This window comes from Rhinolophus sinicus, linkage group LG04 (assembly GCF_036562045.2).
Source record: "Rhinolophus sinicus isolate RSC01 linkage group LG04, ASM3656204v1, whole genome shotgun sequence".
Taxonomy (NCBI): Eukaryota; Metazoa; Chordata; class Mammalia; order Chiroptera; family Rhinolophidae; genus Rhinolophus; species Rhinolophus sinicus.
In genome coordinates, this window is record NC_133754.1 from 75817183 (window position 1) to 75837375 (window position 20193).

Below are 20193 nucleotides of genomic sequence, written 5' to 3' on the forward strand. Positions count from 1 at the left end.
ACAAACTATCAGTTAGAGGAAGTTTATTTCACAGGGTCCCTCAAATCTTCTCAGTATACCCTCTTCTTCCTACAATGCCTCTCGTACCTCATACCTCCAAGTAACCTCCAAGTACCTGGCTCCTATCACCTCCATCCCCAGCACATACCCACACACCCTTCTGAGCTGAGTTTTATCAAACCAAGAGTAAAATGAAATCCCTATTCTCAAGCAAATAATTGTATCATAAATAATAATGATTACTATTAATGTTGCTTCTGTTTTCATTGCCATTTCCCCAAGTCCACAAACTTGCTCCTTGTCCACAAACAGTATGTGGCAAACAGGTGGTTATCAAATCTCTCCTTGAGTGCCCCAAAGCAGAATTCTAATGATCGCTCTGTGGGCTACGCTGTTTGTAGAGTCCTCATCATTATTTAAGTGACTGCGAATTTCAATCATGTCTGCTCCTATCAAATCCTACAAGTAGAGTCTGGTAAACATTTCACATATAACTCTTCAAAGTTACTTTTACTTTACAGTACCCATTTTATTACTCTTATTTTGAATTAACTGGAGTTAAAATCCATACTAAATTAGCAATTAGCATTAAAAAATGAAGATTTGTTAGTCTTCTGTAACTCAGCTGAGCTGGAGTCATTCAAATGTACTCTGTGCTGATTCACATTTATTTTTCTTCCTTTGATTTGGAAAAAATCTATATCAAATATTTTGTCTAAATTCAAACGCTTACATTTCTCAAGTCATTTTTATCATTCCAAACTCATGTATTTAGATTGCAAAATAACTATTCCTTAAAGATTAGAAGGGAAAAAAAAAGAGTCCTGTTCTATTATGCACTGAAATAACAGCAATTTATTAATGGTCTCAGGGAACATGTGGAAGGAATCCAGGGCCAAGACAGAAGGGTAGGCTGAATGACCCCTAAGGTCCTTTCCAAAGTTAAGGCTTGATGATTCTAGGAGAAATTAACCGTGTGGTATAATAGACCCATGCAATACAAATTGATTGCCTCAAATGTGCATAAGTTATAGAAGATTCTTGAATGTCTAAGTCCAATAAAACTGACGATAGTAAATGTGTCATGGAGCCACTTTCCGAATGAATTATTAAAAGCAATTTCTCAGTAATGAAATTTGTTTTCCATAGCTTACTGCAAGACAATGGACTATACTGTAACAGTTCTTTCATATTTGAATATAAAATTATTTTTAAATGGCAATAAGAACACTCAAGGTCTAGAGAATGATTTGAAATATCACGTAATGTGGTAGGCACATTTACATTTTCTTAAAATTGAAAAAAAATTCAAGCTACAAAAAGGTTGATCACTATCTCACACGGGAGTTGAATATGGTTAGTAACACGAGGGCATTGAAAGCTAAGGATCTGGGGGTTTGATTCAATGCTAGGAGAACCATTCATTGTTTACAAACCCGATACCTTTTCATGCTTTAATTTGATATTTAGACATTCATACATTCAACTTTGGCAATAAGATGAAACTATATGGTTGCAATATTATTGAGGGGAAAAATTAAGGTTTGATATATGTGTTAATTATATATTATAGTGATACTATGACTAACATTCTAATTGAAGTGAAAATAAATGTACAAATTTCCCATTGGTATATTTGAAGTACCCAGAGTTTTAGAACTGAAATAATGTTGCCAAAAAAGTGCTGGTGGTTCTTTGGCAAATGATCTTTACTGGGTTATTCATTTCCTTTATTCTTGTATTAATTTCCACCTTTCTTTTTCTTTCAGGACGTGATTCTCACTCACCAGACTCAGGTAAAAAAGCTATTCTGAATAACCATTACATTTGTTATGAATTTTTTTAAACACATCCATAGCCACATCATTAACCTCATAATAAACTTGAATTGCATATACAGTTATGTATATTAAACTAAATTTCTAAAAAGAAAACTTCAATGTTTGAAATAAATTTTATTTTAAAAAATGTTAAAAGTGAATGTAGATATTTTTGTATCCAATTTGTGTTCCCTTAATAAAAGCTTGGAGGTCTTACTATGATCGAAATCAAGACACACTGAATGGAGATGCTACATATTCCTCTCTTGCAGCAAAAGGTTTTAGAAGCGTTCGACCAAGCCTACAAGAAAAAAAATCACCAACTCAGGTAAGCCTGAACACACTGTCTACTGTGGTATTTTAAAGCAAAGTTTTAGACCACTGCTTTAGAGCCTCTTTTCTAGTAATGTGTACATTTTGATACATGTTTTATTTTTAATATATTTTTGCTTTTGTGTTTGTATTGCTTGTCAGACTTGTGTTTATGAGTACAATATAGAAGACAAGTCTTAAGTTCTAAACAGGTTCTTTTTTTTCTGATTCAGCTGATAAAAGCAGGTCAGTTTCTAACATAATGTTTAGGATATTTTCTGGTTCTTAAAAAGCTGTCAGCTGATGATTTAGACTTCAAAGTTATGAGGTTAGCAATCCTTTATATACTTAATAAATATGAGTTATGCTGCTGCCTACTATATTAAGTAAAGGAACTCTGTGTTGAAGATATTAGCAAAATTGTGCCGCAAGCATGAAATGTGTTATTGACACAACGTGACTAAATACACCACCAAAAAAAAAAAATGTATACACATTTTAAGAGATGTTATCTTAATATGCATATACATTTTTTGGCACCCTCTCTATATACCTCAAGGTCTAAAAATATGCAAGGGATCATATGTTCACTTTTAACACAATTTCCCAGAATGTAGAAGGAGATGAACTTTATAATGTATTCTCTATAAAATCTATTTTCCCCTAGAGGCAGCTATTGATAATAAAGTAAAACACAACCTAAATGGAATAAAAATGATAATTCAGTCTAGCCAACAAAATGCATAGTAAGAAGGTATGACATTGCTTTACTTTCTTTAAGGGTAGAGTTAACACTGGTTTCTTTAATGACTAATTTTTGACTTTCTCTCTGTTTTTCCTTCAACATTATTTCTCCGGATGCTTGGCAATCCAGGCATCCCTTCTACCCAGAAAAGAGAGCTTTTGTAGCTCCCTGATTACCAATCACACAAAGGGTGACATTTTAGACCAATTAGTAACTAACACACACATTCCCTCCTGTATCAAGTACTTTACTAATAAAAAACCTCTTCAGGGAACTATGAATTCTAATGAAGATGATGCCAGCCAGACAATTGTATATTCTGAAGAATCTAACACAACTGTGTCATACACACAAAAGATTACTAATCTGCTACCAGCAGCTTCCAGCACAGGTCCCGAACCAAATGCTGACCTGAGTAGCCCATTTCTACAAGAGGACTACATGCAAGATTCTCAAACTCAGAGAATTTCTACATTGAAACTAATCCATAACCAGGATCTAGGAAGTAACATGCCCTTTAATACTCCACAGTTTCCCAAATCTGCTGATGTACCATCATTTGTCAAAAGGCCCCACTCACCGCCCCCTAACCCAGTGCCTGAGATACACACAGCATCTCTTTCCATTCAGATAGCTCCCCTGTCAGGACACGATCCTGAAAGCCACAAACAGCTACCTGAACTTTCGCCAGAGACTACAAAGATACCTCTTCAGCAAGAGAGACAAAAATCTGCAGTTGCTGCGGCCTCTCAGTCTTCAGACTGCCGGGTGGTACATTACACTTTCCAATCTCTTCTCACAGGTGTCCTGCAGAGACCTTAACTCCTTTGCTTTGGGTTTCTTGTTTAATCTAATGCTTTGTTAGTACCCAATCAGGAAGGGAAAGGAGAAAGAAACCATCTTCCTATTTAAAACCCTACTAAATTCATCAATAAATGTCTAGGGTTCTTTTAGTTCTCTCTCTCTCTCTCTCTCTCTCTCTATATATATATATATATACACTATATATATATATATATATATATATATATATATATATACTATATATAGATATATATATATACTTTATATATATGTAAACTTTTACTTCGGGATACAATTTACATCCCAAAATAGTTCAAAGCTTTTGTATGCATGACCAATAAATTGTTGAACTTTAGAGTTTTATCTATGAAAACTTAAATGTGGTATGACTCAACTAGAGGCATTTCATCTGTTATACACATACAAGCACACGCACTTATAAAAAGACTCAAAATTGTGAGCATATCAAGAGGTGGTGAGAGAAATTTTAAAAAGTGAAATAGGTAGACAAATGAATCAATAAAGATCATTCCTAGATCCAAAGCTGTACAAACTGATCATATTACCCATAACAATGGTGGTTTAAAGAAATATGCTTTAGCTTTTGACATGTTCCAAGTCCAAAGGATATGAACAACCCAATCCCATGAGGATTACAGTCATTAGATTTTTTACTTTTAATTTTAAAGGAAAAAAAAAAACTCATTTGAGCAGATAACTGAAATCCTTCTACATAATTTTTATTATTTGACAGAATTTTCACTTAGCAAAAGCAAAACCAAAGAGATTCATGTTAATATGGAAACCTCTTTAGTGAAACAACATAATTTTGAGAAATTCCATCGACACTACTCAACCCAAGACAACTCTATACTAAATTCCATCCAGATTTGTAGCAAAACTCTAACATACTAAGTTGTATTATAGTTATTATAGTTTCATACTTCCGTCAGTTTACTTCCAACAAAATCTGCAATTGTTATAAAAATTTACCACTAAAACATTTTAAGTTCTGGATAACTAAGATTTCTGTCAGTTAATTCTAGAGACTTTAAAACCACGGACAGTAAAAAAGTATCACATTTATAATGTGTATGTTTAAATAACAAAAAAATACTCATTAAAATAGAAAAGGAAATCTTTTTATCCAAGGTTAGAGTTTCTTAATCTGTTAGATGAAGGATGTGCTTTAGAGTATCTATGAACCCCGAAAGTTTATGCAAAATTTTATGTGTACGTACATGAATCTGTTGTGCATTTCTCCTAAGAGGAAGAGCAACAGTTTTCAACAGATTTTTAAGGTACCTATGACCATGAAAGACCTTTTTTACATGGTGAATTTTTTTAAAGCATTCAATTAAAAGTCTGAGGAAAAAATTAAGTATGACTTTATGAGATCAATAGCCTGCTTGATATCAACTGCTATGAAAATGATGGCTGGCCAAGAACAACAAATGGTACCACTTAAATCTTTACCAGGCAAGGTTTCTAAGTTTATACAGTTATCTTTAATTCACCCCCATCCTTGTATTAATATCCTATAATACCTTTGGCTATCTATCTTACACCTCACACCACACCAAACATTACAAAAACCTCTATTCTGGAGATGTGGGGGAGTAAGAGAAAAATTTGCTCCAGAGTTTCATTCACTCAGGATGAAGTTGATGCTTATTTTGACGTGTGAACAGACATACTTAATTTAGAATGGATAGCTACAAAACCTTTAATGGGGCCGTCCACTCTTTCCCTTTTATAGACAACCCCTCCACCACGATTAGCCTCTTGGGTTGTATAGCCTTGGAAGTATTAAACCTTTTCTTTCTCCTTTGGTTTCCTTCTCCTTTACCTAAGAATAAAACCAACAGTAGTTCTAACCAATTAGGGTATGTTCTAACTATCATCCATGGCTGGTTTTCTTTTTCACTTCATTTTCACACATGGGTGTTACCATTTGCACCACTAGGATATTTTAAAGTTCGGTTATTTTAGTGTCTTATAGTGAAATCTAGAAAGAGAATCAATAGGTGCAAAGGAAACAAAATTCCCTTTCCATTTAGTTGTTTTTAGTTTGATCAGTCTTTATTACATCTGTAAGTCAGAAAAAAAAAAAAAACTAAGACATTTTCAGGGAGGGGACAGTAGGTATGCTACAAAGATTTTTCTAGTGAAGGGAAAACTAATTCTGCTGACTAACAGACAATCTGACAGCATTTCACTATCACGAGGATGAAAACTAAAACTTCTAAGGAAAAAAAATCCCATTATGCCAACACTCTCAAGCGCCCATCCAAAATTATAGTGCAGTGCTATATGAAAACTGGTCTTATCTCCAAAAAACACACACAAAAGACCATGTATTACATCCCTTTTCTTCATGTTTTCATGCTTTTTCTGTACTGTATAGTTGGCACCTAATTCAATGTATTTCCTTAGAGTGCTTGCAATTAAAACTGATGCTTTGCCTTCTCTGCCATATTTAAAAAAAGAGAGAGCTGTTTTATTAATCAGATAATTTATGTCACCTATTATTTTTTCCTCAAACTCAGCTTGGAACCAGAATTTAACTGCCGGTGTGCTGGAGGTAAAAGCTTCAGACACACAGACAAACCACACCAGCAGCCTCTTCTTCATGTCCTCCTTGTGTGGTACCTTTTAACCAAAACACTTTTTCACCAGACGGAGGCTCCAGCCCAGCATTGCTTACCTGCCCCCACCTGCTGACTTTGGGCCTTCACACCGGCACAGACCTCTGACCCTTTCACAGTTTATACAAACCCCGCCTTCTTGCTCCTGGCCACCTTGTCCAGGGCAACACCACCGGCTGTCTCACTAGGCTCTTCTGGCTCCTCCCCAGCCATCCCAGATGAGCTGCAGATAGCTGACTCTGACACCACTGACCATTCTGAAACAACTTCCCCAACCTTGGGTCAGAGGTCTGCCGTGTCTGCCGTGACCGATGGCACCATCTTATCCACCCGGGCTGCCCTGCATATAATTATCCTTCCTTCCTTTGATGCCATCATTTTTTAAACAGATCTACCAAGACCAAAAGGACTGATTTCTTGTCAGACATCTCATTTTGCTGCTGAGCATTTTTATTCGCATAGGTGCTGATTATTAGTAAACCGATTTTATACAGTCTATCAGGGAAATTCATTATAGTCATCCTCATAAGCCTACTTTGGGCTGAAAAAGTCAGTTATATTCTCTTCATTTCAGAGTCACTTATGTTTATACTGTGTTGCTTTAGTTAATGAGTTATACAGTGATTTGCCTTAATAAGAAGTATTCTCAGAAATTTAGATAAGTATACACATAATATTCAGATGATTAGATCATAGAGAGAGTAAAATTTTTTGAAAATTTAGGTCCTGGTAGATAACAGTTTACCTCAGAGATTCATATGAATGTGTCCTGTGTGAATAGTTTATATATCCTTGCTTCTCACATACACAATTACTGACAGCATGACGCTAACTCTTCCTGCTCCCCCTTCACTAACACCTACATCTTTTGAGCCCGTCTGTCTTATAGGAGTGTGTGATGTAAATTATCTACACTGCAGAAATTAAGCCCTATGGTTTTTTGGAATTACTTTTCTTGAGCCATTCCAGTACAGAAATTTATGAATGTATAAATTTATGCATATATAAAACACTTATTGTTTTATATATCAATTAATTTATCTTCCATTTAGAGAAACATATATTTCCCATATATATTATATCATTTAAATATGTCTATATAACAAGCAGTTGCTAATAAATGACTTATGAATGGCTAACGTGCTGCATAATTTTATGGCACAGATTTTCAGCTGCATATAAAGTATAGATATGGACTTCAATTTGAAAGACTTATCTTTTTAGACAAAAATGGGAATTTTTTTCTAAAAAATTGATTTTATAATGAAGTTTTAAATAAGCACTGTCATAGACAAAATAGGATTTGGGGCAACTTTCTAAAGTTTAGGAATATAGTAACATGCTTGTTTTTAATAAGAAGAACCTCCTGTTTTTAACAATAATTGTAATACATTATAACAATAGTATTAAAATTATATTTATGAAGATCAACCAGCCTTGATTTGGGCAAGGAGGCAAAAATAGTCTCAAATAACTCATCAAAGGTAAATAAGGGCTCTGAAGCATTTGATAAGCCAGTGCCTCACACTTAATTGAATGTCCACTGTTCTTCAGGTAGAAGAGCCTGAAAATATGGGTGCTTCGATATGAGAGTGATTTCTGTAACAGCTTAGAGAAGTACTTAATCAATAAACACAACCATCGTAATGAAATGTTTATTGACTTTAGGACAGATGTGGTATGGTTATGAAGTAATGAAATTAGGTTTATGCTAGGTCATTGGACAACATACCTGTTTTAAAGTGAAAAATCATGGAAATATGCAATTAAGTGTGCATGTATGTTTATTTCCAGACTGTATAATAGAAGTTTATTTTGTTTGAAAATAAGTAGAAAAAGTTCACAAATCCTGGTTCATGGTCTGTGTGCACATGTGTGTTTCTGTGCATTCAGCTGTAAGGCCATTTTAACTAAATGTTTACTAATGTTTTGTTTCATTCGCATGCTTTATGTAATCTCCACAGTGCTCAGTGCTGTGTTGTGGATAGATAGGCATGATTCATAGTGGTGATCTCCACCTCTGTGAACTAAGCTGGTTAATTCAATTAGAATATGTGTCTATTGAATATGTACTGTGTTATTAGCACCAAGCCACATGCTATAAAAATACGTATATAAAAAAGCATATATATAACTATCTCCAACAAGAAGCTTGAAAGACCATTGGGGATATAAAGTACTCATATATAAAGCAATCGAAACAATAAATTATTAAGAAACCAAACAGAGGGCCATAAAGTGCTAAGTAAAATTGGAGGAGGGAGAATCCTGTGGTTTAATGTGTCTTTTTGATTCTTCTAGAATAGATTGCTTTATGATCTATAAATCCAAACAGCTATGTTCCTTATATCAATCACCTTGCCCTGGAAACATTTATTCACCAGAGGATATCCCTGACTATGTCTGAGAACCAATTCCTTTCCTCAAGGCAAAGAACATTCATTTTGAATCCCACATACAGAGCAGTGTGATAGAGTTCTGACTACTTAACTCAAGACTGTGAGAACAAATTTGCCCTTCACAGTAATGTTCTACTGACTCCCACTGACACCTTTTGGTATCTCTGTTGGCAGAGTGGCATGCCCACTAGTCAGCTGCTTCCATTCTTCTTAATTACCTCCTGTGCCCTCTGACATCTAAGAGAGTGATTTTCAGAAATAAAGGAAGATAGAAAAGACACAGAAAATATGTAACCTGTCCCTCTAGACATCAATTTTCAAAGTAAATAAAAACTTGACAGATGATTACTGTCATTTGAATGGAAGTCTTCAATGGTCATATAAAGGAATCATGTTTACAGCAGATAATGTGCTTTAACGAGATGTCTTTACACTTTTCTCAGAGCCAGATAACCGTGAATGGAAACTCTGGAGGTGCTGTGAGTCCAATGAGTTACTATCAAAGGCCGTTTTCCCCTTCAGCCTACTCTCTGCCAGGCTCCCTCAATTCAAGCATTATCATGCAGCATGGCCGGTCACTTGGTAAGTCATTTAATCGTCATGGTTTTCATGACAATTTCAATATAGTAAGTACAAACCACATGAGGAAAACTTAAAGCATCAAAGTCATTTTTCAAAAAGGAGGATGAAACATTTTACACTTCACTTTTTAATTATTCTATCTTAGAGGAGGAATTAGGAACTGCATGGATTCAACATTGGAGAAAGTAGGCACCCCACTATTCCAAGACGATGACTGCTTCTATTCCAAGATGATGAAGGCTGTTAGATATTAAGTGTGGTGGTGTAGCAAGAAAGAAATGGGCAGTTAGGGAGAGGAGAGTTCACATCACCAGAACAGTCACAGTGCATTTCCATGGATGGCAAATACTATCCATGTTCTGGGTAGCCCGTCTTTTGTGAAAGAGCTTTTGTTATAGAAAATTCTTTTGGTATACATAAAGAAGAATTGCTTAACAGTTAAACCTGTCTCACAAGGGAACAGTCTACCTCATGAAGTAGTAAATACTAAACCACTGCCTCATAAAGTAGTAAACTACTATTCATAGTGAAGCCAGAAGACCATCAGCCAGGGATGTGAGTTCCTTCCAGAATTTCATGGAGACATAATTTTTAATCCTTTGGGAATTAAGAATTAGATGAAAGATATAGCTCTCTTCCAGAAACAAAAAGAACATTTGAACGTTCATAAAAAATGTTAAGCACATAATTTCATGGGGCTCATGTACTCTTTGAAGCTTCCTGGAAAAGAAACTGTGCTATATAATGATAGAAACAACATTACGTGGCAAAATATACTTAGAAAATAATGCAATAAATATTTCTTAGTTTCTAAAAAACGTTAAAAAAACAAACCCAAAACATTAAAAAATAAACAGACTAAATCAAACCAATCTGAATTCAAGCTGCAAAAAGTTTCATGATGTTGAATAATTGGAAGGCTTGCAGCGCAGCAGGAAGCAGAGAGGAAGGCAGAGGACCACGTGACCACAGCACACCTCTCACAAAAGTAGGAGAGGACCCATCTGGCCACCACCAATCAACAACAGAGAGAAAGAAACTGGAACAATGGGCTTTAACTCCCATTTCCTCTTTGCCAGCAGGCAGTACTCCCTTTTCCCCAACAGAGTGCACTGAAAGAACATGATGTTATTAGTTTACCCAGTGACATTCGGCACGTGCCTTGTGGAACTCAACTTCCGTGTCAACAAAACCTCCATAACTATAACACTTACATGTAGCCTTGGGACTCATTAGAGTAAAGACTAAATATACTTGTGCCTTCTCTAATGCTGCTTCTGGGATCATCTGTGAATCTTACAATGATGTCCTTTCAGAGTAGAAGAAAGTAGAATGTACTTGTGCCAAAATATTGCCCTTAAAAAAATCAGTCCATGGTGTGGTATTATATTGGGAGCCTATTATATCTAGATTTTTTTTACAGAGCTATGCATCATCATACATCTGTAGTAAAACTCGACAAATTATTCTAGCAGTAATATTTTCCCAAATGATTATCAATTATTATTTGACTCTTTGTTCCCCTTGCCTTTCAATTTTGTCTCTCCCACACCAACAAACAAAATATATAACTACTTGAATGTAGATAGGCTTTTATATCAGAACATATCAATGAGTAGATTTTTACATGTAAACTATACTACATGGAAAGAAATTCCCTATCTACACATTGAACAAATTCTAGTTGGCCAGTGCTAAGATAGGTCCTGAGCAGAATATACAAATCTGTCCTGCCTTAGAGGAACTTCATATGTAGTTGAAGACGAAAGACTACAAACGTGAGAGTTAGTGGACCATATAAGAGCATAATAAAGGACTAATTTATGTAAGCTATAAGTTCATAGACTCTCTTATGATCCATAGATGAAGACAGAGTTAATACTATTTGCTTAGGTTGGGACTTTGTACATATTAGGTGCTTAAAAACATTGTTGTTTGATATAAGTACTAGCATCATGGTTGCCCTCTTTGTGATTAAGTGGAAAATCAGAGTCAAATATTACATTGTGTCTGACTTTGGAGTTGCTTGGGAAGGATATTAATTACTTTTACATACAAGGGCACATAAAACAGTTTTATTCCTAGCCTTACTCATTTTTCATCAGAAATGAATTGAAAATGCTTTTCTGTTGCAAACCAAATTGGAAATAGTCATAGTAATAGTAATAGCAGTTATAAATGTTAAAATAGATTTTAGCTTTCAGGTGTCTTATCTCTTCAGAATGAGTTAAATTTTTTAAATCTTGATTATGAAGTTTTATATAAATTTGCTACAAAAACAGTCATATCTTTTGAGATACATACATATATCTCATATATATATACATATAATCAATCACTGCCACCCTGAAATATTCACACTTTTCCATATCCACATAAAAAGAGAACTTTCTGAGTGACAGGTCTGACAAACCATGGCAAAGATCATTTTTAGTCACCAAAAATTTGAAATGTATTTTAAAAAAAACCCCAGAAAATTGTATTATCAATTATACCATATGGATAGTAATACTGTTGATTTTCATAAATATCTGTGAAGAGTAAATGGAATATATAGTACAAACCACATGAGAAAAAGAACCACACTAAGTCCTCTCTGTTTCTTAAGAAATTAAACTAAAAGTTAATAAAGATGGCATGAAGATAGGAGGAGTATGATAAAACTTATCTAATTTATGTGCTTAGGGCAATTTTTGTACTCAAGGGGCAAAAAGTCATGGGTTTTGGTACTTCAAAGTAAAAGTAAAGATATGGCCATCATGGCTACTTAAATAAAAATTAACACTAATAATTTTAAATCACTTATTTACCCCTAAGCCTTCACATCCAGGCATATGTTTGGATGTGAAGATTTCTTAATGCAATTTTTGTTTTCACTTTATTTTTATAAAATTGCTATCGTAGACTCAACAGTCATAACTTCCATCCCAAGAGTACATTTCAGTACTTTAAATAACAGTAGCCAGCAGTTTCACAAAAATCATATTAATAATATTAATAATAATATTAATGTAAACTATGACCTGAAAATTACTAAACTTGTCTCCGTTTCTGCCCCCTCACCTATAAAATGGATCCCCCTCCCCCCAAGATTACTAGAGGGATGAAATGAGATAATGCATATAAAGTGCCTTCTTATAGTGGCTGTCCCACAGTCACAGGGTCTTCCAACAAATGTTATTCTTCCCTCACCCTCTTTCATAAAATGCTGAGGGTCTTCTTGTTAAAAGTTTATTCAATATACATCTCCATGTTGACAACGAGTGGCTCAAATGTAAGGTAAATGAGTTAAAAGAGGTGGCAATGGAAATACACACTATGTCACAGTTGGCGTAAACATACAAGAGACACCACTAATTTATAATTCCTTGTACATCCAATACATTCTGTTTCACCACATTTTCTCCACAGATTCCACAGAGGCTTATCCCCAGCACGCACAATCCCTGGATGGCTCTATACCGCTGTACAGATCCTCAGAGGAAGAGAAGAGAGTGACAGTCATCAAAGCCCCACATTACCCAGGGATCGGGCCTGTGGACGAATCCGGAATCCCCACAGCCATTAGAACGGTAGGAGATGCCAGTGTGCACATCACAGCTCCGGGGCGGTGCACACACTCTCCAAAGAATGGTTTGCCCGTGGCTTTGTGCATTCCTGTGGTCTTACATAATGAGCATTGCCCTCGGTGCCATCTGAGTTCTCGTGAATATTATGCTGTGTGACAGTGGAGCACGGTCACTTGGAGACAATCACAGCATCTATTTTTCCATTTTAATTAGAAATCATGAAAACTGTGATTTTGTTAAGTGATAAAAGTATGTTTTGTTTTACCTTTAACCAAAGAGTGTTAGGGCACTAGACAGGAAAGAGAAGGAAGGAGAAAATGTGCGTTCTGTGGCTGCATTGAATTCCCACGTGCATTGCAAATGAACCAGTGATTTGTTTCTTGAAATGGATGTGTGTTAACACCAGGAGATGCGGAGCTGTGACTTGGGAGTTGGGAGGTGAGATGATTGGAGTGAAGAGAGTTAATGTCATGAGAAGCAAAAACTGAAGAAAAATACACATTTTAGGGTCCCTCTTCAGCTGTGCCTGCTGAGAGCTCTCCAGATGATAAGTGAGAGTGTTTGGATTGTTTTTTTTTAGTCTTTAAACTCTGCCAAAACATTGCTCAGTGTGTCAGGGCAGCCCCTTCTGGCAAAGCTCAGCAGTAGCAGAGGCGGCTATTGAGAGCTTGGGCAGGCAGCTGCTTGCTGACCCAGTCCACTTGAAGAGAAGGTTTGTGCTAGCCGCAAGAAGGAGGACTTGGGAACCAAGATGAGAGCAGCAGCAGCACGTTTGCAGGTGAAAGTGAGTGTGTGTGTGGGGGGGGTGCGAGAATGGAGCTCAGGCTGCGAACACTTGCCCGCAACATCCACATACCTGGCTGGGATGTTGCCAAGAGCTACCATCCTGGAATGCAAACCTGGGGGACCAACGACAGTAGTGGATAGAGGAAAGGAATGAGAAAGAGATCAGCAAAAAGCAGTGGCACGATCGGAAACACCCAACGAGAACTAAAGACAACGTGTGGGGGGTTTCTTCTCTCTTTGAATTTGCATTTATTATATGGGGATTTGGTGTTCTATATACAGAGAAAAGAATTAACAATTGATTATTCCAAATGTCAGTATTAGAAATGGAAGCTACAAAGTAATTTTGTATAGCTATTGCTCTGGGTTTTATACTCGTTAGATTCTGAGAACGTTGAATGTGACTAATTACAAAGGCCTGAAAAATCTATGTTGGAACTGATGATTGTCATATTTAAGTGATAGAAAAAGTTCAGGGGTCATGACTAACATTCTTAATCTTATGTTGAGTACATGTTTCTGGTGACAGTGTTTTGTCATTTGTTTCCCTTTTAAGATTTCTGACTCAAATGGTTCAATTTGAATTTTTTAAAATAATGTAGAATACAGTGTCAGACAGGTATAGTGTCATGGGTTTTGCTTCATTGACCTTTGAAGCATGGTATGTACACAAATTAGGAGATCCTTAATTCTATGTAGTTATAGATTCTGTCTAAAAAGAATTTATCTGAGACCTCTGGTATGTTTTTAAGTGTGTTTTTAAGTCAACAAATGATATATAAAAATGAACATGCAAAGCTGGACCTTTTTATAATCCATAAAACATAATTCTCTTAAATAGCAAGGCCTTGCTCATTAGTTTTTAAATAGAAAAAAACTGAGATGTAAATAGTCAAAATCAAGTAATATTAAGATGTTTATATTGTTTATCTACTGCCAAATCAAAAGCATATTTAGATATGCATAAGCAAACACATATACTAAACACTAGTTTCCTTTCTGCAAAATAGAAAATGAAATATAAGCAACCCAGCAGTTCCTTATAAGGAACCATAATTTTTATATACAGTTGTGCTCCTATTTAGGCTTTTAAAACTCTACAAAGAAGGTATAGGTCTGAGAAGACTCTTATTCACATTTCCTATTTCCCAGCCTTGCCAAGCTCATCCCAAGTATAGCTGTGTTTATAAATGTCGAGTCAGGCCATCTCTGAGCTACTGCAGGCCAAGAATCTCCAAGGTTGTTTTTCTTTCTCATCCGCATAGAAAGTAATGATTATCAGACTCAAATTGCTTCACATGGACTCTCTGCTGAGTGTATACACCAAAAGCAGTGCTGTCTCAATGTATCATGTTGTAGTCTCATTTTAGACAACCAGCATATACTGAGGAAACAATTTTGTAAAGTAACCCAGTAACTCTAGAAAACCAAGAGTCAACAAATGGACCTTTGACTTATTTGAACGAAAGGAAGCAGTTCCCCAGACTGCCTTCTCTCATGTGACCTGGGACATCTGTATTAGCCTTTTACTGCCAGTCTTATTAGCTACAACAACAAAAACCGCTAGGGTTCAGATCCCGTGAGATCGTCTAATTACAGGCAGCTAGTTAAGTAAAATACAAGACTCTTTTCTCCTAGTTCAAATACAATGCCATTTGAGCATTTCAAAACTGCCAAGGAGCAAAAAAAAAAAAAAAAAAAAAGAATAGAATAACTATATACTGATGTGTAGAAAATAAGGCCTTTTCTTTTTCTGGAAATCTTTGCATGTTAAATCAGTGTTGAGCTCTGACGTTCTGTAAACTGTCAGAATGCAAAAATTCAGGTATATTCAGCAGAGGTTGTAGAAAACAACTGCATAATGAATTACTAGTAGTTACTGTCCGGGTAAAACAAGTTCGGAGAACACACAGAAGTAAATGTCCTCAAATTTGGGTAGACTTATATTGACTTAATTTTAGTATTAGCCATAACAACTTCCATGATGGCATTTATAAAAGGAATTTTAAATGCTTAGAGGACTTCTTTTAGAAAGGGACACAGACAGGGTTTTAGTATTCCCTTTTACCAGTCTCCTATTCCCCATTGCCAACTGACTGGGCATTTCTGGCATCCCTGTGCTCACCATATAAAGCTAGCAGATGGCAGAACTGTGATCCTGCCTGATATGTGCCCTCTAGCAAGGGAAGAAAAAAAATGCTGTTTGTCAAGATACATTCCCATATACAGTGATATAACTTACTTATTAGCCATCCTTGTTGCCATTGGTTGTGTCCAGGTTTGGTTGGAAAACAGTTTTGCACAAGGTTATGCCTTATTTTCTGATGCTGAATACTGTAAAGGAAATAAAGCTTAATGAAGAAAAATTGATCTCTCATGAAAATAAATGTCCCTTGAAGATACTTGTTCAGCTATTTTGTTTAAGCCAGCAAATAATAGCTAGAATCCTGCTTCTCCACTGCACCCTCTCCCAGCAGCTCCCACCATTTGAATATAAGATCAGTCAACAATCCCCTCAATTTCTCCATGGTAGAAAGAGCCATGAATAAACGAAGAGGTGGTTCCCAACAACGTCAGTAGCCCTTAAGGTTAATCTATATTTGTGGTGATTACCAGACTCATATTTTCGTAGAGACTAAAATAAATAAAGATATAGCACAAAACATTCCATTTCCACATGAAAAATGCAATGACCATATTTCTGAGATAAACATCAGGATATAAAATCGAACCCAAACTTCACTCTAACAAGTACAAGAATATTTTTGTAGCAATCCTAACACAATATTTTATATCAAAAGAATTGTCTCAGAAAATCTGGTATATTCAGTTACTCTACACAGAATGGTTGCGCTTCTTGCCCTAGTAGCTCTGGAAATGGCAAGATAAAGATGTTACCAAGCAAAATCTTTAATTATGATTATAAAGGTATACGTCTCCTTTCACAGGTATACAATATTGTAGAGTTCCATCCAATAACCTGGATTCATTCATTATTTAATTCTATAAATATTTGCTATTTCCTACAGTTATTATTTCTTGAGAATTTTTTATATACCTAGGGGTTTTTTTGTATACATCGCCTCATTCAATTCCCTTAACAGTCCTATGATATGGGTATAATTGTTTCATTTTCCAGAGGGGAAAGCTGGAGCTCTACAAAGTTACCTAACTTGCTGCAATTCATATTGCTAGAAAACAGTAATTAAAGGAACCAAGACTTGAATATAGGTTGATCTGACATTAATGTCACATTTCCACAACAGCCCTCTGTTTCTATCATGTCAAAAGCCTGGGCTGCACACGGAGGAGCTTCTATTCTCAAGGAATTTACAATTTAAAAGGCAAATGTTGCGTACATTTTATTATCATGTTAAAAATTTTTGAAATGATATCTACATTTTTAGATTTGCTCTCAGACTCTGGATTGTGTTTAGTATTTTAGTAACTTAGACTAGAAAATATCAAATTACTGTTTCTCTAAATTGATCAGAATACAATTTTAGTCAAAAATATTCCCTAGTTAATTCTAAAATTAATGTCTTGAACAGAACACTCACTAAAACGTTTTAAAGATAATGATAATTATCACCAAAAGGAGTGAGGCAAACTATTACAACACTATAACTTTTATTCAGTCAATTTTGTATAAGTATGTTTGTGCAAATATTAACTGTCCAGTGCTGGGCACAGCTATGATTTGGGAATAATAAAACCATAACATATAATGTTTCAATTCAGCCTAAATGCCACAGGGGTAATATATTTACAAACTGCATGCATAACTGGATAAATTACTGGTACTGTCATCATGAAATAGCTTTTTTTGTATCACAGAACAAAAATTTGCTATTAAAAAAGATAAAATGTAGAAAGAAAAACATTGAGGAACAATGTTTATTTGGAAGCAGTTTTGTAACTACTGGACATTTTCTTTTACAGACAGTTGACAGACCGAAGGACTGGTACAAGACAATGTTTAAGCAAATTCACATGGTGCACAAGCCGGGTATGTATGTTGTTCTGTGTTCTGATCAGGTCCTTGTGGGTTGAAGGATGTATATGTATACTCTCCTTTCTGGTTCATGCAAAATGTAGTTCTGGTTCATGCAAAATGTCAAGACCCTAGCAAACGTCATGGCCCTCACTCATTTCAACATCCTTCCTTACATCAGCCTTCAAATCACAGATACCTGTTCTCCTGCCCCACACAGATCTGCCACAAAGCCTCTTATAAGGTGACCTTGAAGGGGTGCCAGGTGCTCTGGTCTCTTCCCTTCGTCCTTCCTGATCCACAGTCTAAACCAGTGTGGCGCGTTGTCTGCTTAGACAGATTCATTATTCCTCTGTCTACATATGTCTCCTCCTAATCCAGAGAGGGAGCATTGGTTGGTCTCATTGACTTGACAAGAGATACTTAAAGCACTTACAGAAGGAAATTCATGATCCAGAAGAGAAGGCTGCCTGAGGAAATGAGGTCAAGGACTGACTTTGTATGTCTCGAGGAGGGCAGCAGAGCAAATATGTTACAGATAAGAGTTCAAACTGCAGAGGCCCAGCAAAAAAACAATATTTGAAAAAAAAAATTGGTATTATGAACTAGGCAAAATACATTGGTTTTCTAACAAATTTCTGTTGTTTCTCTGAAGTTCTGCTGTCTTATTATGATATGGTGACCAAATGTGTATTGCCATAATATTTATGTTTCGTTTTCTAGATGATGACACAGACATGTATAATACTCCTTATACATATAATGCAGGTAGGATGGGTTTCCTTTGCTCGCAATGAATATTTTATGCCCTGCATTGCTTGAAAGAACTTCACAATCACTTTTTTTACCACTCTGTTTGAGCGCATGTCTTCAGTTTATACAATCTGGAGGATGCTTTTTTTTTTTTTCTTTTCTCAGAGCATGCATAACAAAAGGATTGATCTTTTCTCATGGAAATGAGAACTAATACTGTTTTATCTCATTCATTCCCACTGTTAGTTTATTCTCAGCTTCAGGAATGTTTGAACCAAAGTGTGAAGGCCAGCCTGAAAGAACATACTGTAACAGGGGTACAAAATAAGATAAAGATCTCCTTTTATCAGTGGAGAGAGTGATTACCATTGCGTAAGATCTTTCAGATACACTTCACAAAAACAAGTCAAGAAAAGTATTTTGTGACCTTATCCATGCTTTTGCTATAAAATGCAACCATTCATTGAAGAAGTTTTTAAAATCCCACTTTGCCGGGCCACTTTTCTGACTCAGAGTTGCCAGTGGTCCTAATGGACTGACTTCAATTCCAGGCATTTCTACTTGTATTTGAGTGCGTTCATATCTTGTGAAGTGGCTGCAGGCTGGATGGAGTGAGGAAACCCCTAAAAAATCTTTCTCATCATTGCTTTCTCCTAGATGTCACATCAGGGCATCCCACACAAGGCCTCATGTCCCTGCCCGGCCTCAGGTTCTGGACTATTGCACGGTGTTTGATTTTCTTTTCTTTAGAGCAGGCTCTGAGGATCAATCTCACTCCCCACCCCCTACTCCTTAAGCAGCTGCATCCTTGGTTGAGGTCCCCTTGCCAGCCTGACCTCAGAACTGCATGAGGTTCTCCCCTCCCTGACACCGGCAGGCCAGTACACAGGCCTGTACACAATGAAAGACTTTATAGGCAAAAGGGAGCAAAAACAAGGAAGTTAGTCACACTAGGCAAAAAAGCGGAAGTTACACTAGGTGAAAAAGCAGATTGGTTATGGCGAGGTCACTTTCCTTTAGGGGATGGCTTGGTGTCTATCAGGCAGGTGACCTAACTAGTGATTCCTGATTGACTGGTTTAAGGTTCAATTTCTGGAAGAGGCCTAATAATTAAGTAAGTCTTGGTTTGGTGATGAGGAGCTTATAAGCAACTCCATTTGGGGCCTGTTATCTTTTTAAGAAGCTCTAAAGCTGAAGTCTGACTATAGAATGGAGGCAAAACAGTCTCTATTTGTCATGGCGGTTTGCATGGAACTTCAGGAGAAGCCAATGAGTGAAAACAGACTTCACTCAAAAGCCTGCGGTTGCAGGAAATTCAGAAATTTTGTAATTATTTTTAATATTCAAGTTTTGTATCCATTAGTAATTAGTAAATTGAACAGTAGGTACACATAGCCTTGCAGAGCTCTTCAGAGAGAGTTTTACATTTAATCAGTACACAAAGTGACTACAACTAGTCTCTTTCCTTTCTACTAACCCCACATTCCACTATTCTGTCTTGTTCTTTCTGCCTCGCTCTTTTTTTTAATGCCATCTCTGCTACCTGCTTCCCCCCATCCACCCAAACCAATCCTTCAGGGTTCACATAATATCTTCTTTGGTCAATCCACCATTTCTAAAAATCCTTTAATTACTAATACATATTTTCTGCTTTTGGCCTTTATCATGTTACCAATTATTTTCAATCATACTTCTATTTGTGTCTCATCTCCAAGATGCACTATAAGCTTACTAAGAGTTTCTGTTTCCATGAGCCTTGCACAGCACATATATAACTTGCT

The 20193-nt window shown here is 36.1% G+C and overlaps 1 protein-coding gene across 50 annotated transcripts in view; it reads left to right on the forward strand.

Moving 5' to 3' along the window:
• SORBS2 (sorbin and SH3 domain containing 2) overlaps nucleotides 1–20193 on the forward strand; it is a 312617-nt gene that overhangs the window by 233288 nt on the left and 59136 nt on the right. For 21 of the 50 annotated variants that reach the window (XM_019736081.2, XM_074329790.1, XM_019736082.2 and 18 more), the window contains 7 exons: nucleotides 1770–1796; nucleotides 2024–2148; nucleotides 3007–3648; nucleotides 9172–9310; nucleotides 12722–12882; nucleotides 17608–17674; nucleotides 18383–18427. In XM_019736081.2, coding sequence (XP_019591640.2) covers nucleotides 1770–1796; nucleotides 2024–2148; nucleotides 3007–3648; nucleotides 9172–9310; nucleotides 12722–12882; nucleotides 17608–17674; nucleotides 18383–18427 — 1206 coding nt within the window. Of the gene's footprint in view, nucleotides 1–1769; nucleotides 1797–2023; nucleotides 2149–3006; nucleotides 3649–9171; nucleotides 9311–12721; nucleotides 12883–13532; nucleotides 13658–17607; nucleotides 17675–18382; nucleotides 18428–20193 lie in introns of those variants that run through there. The other 29 variants (XM_019736083.2, XM_019736089.2, XM_074329796.1 and 26 more) reach the window with 7 other exon arrangements.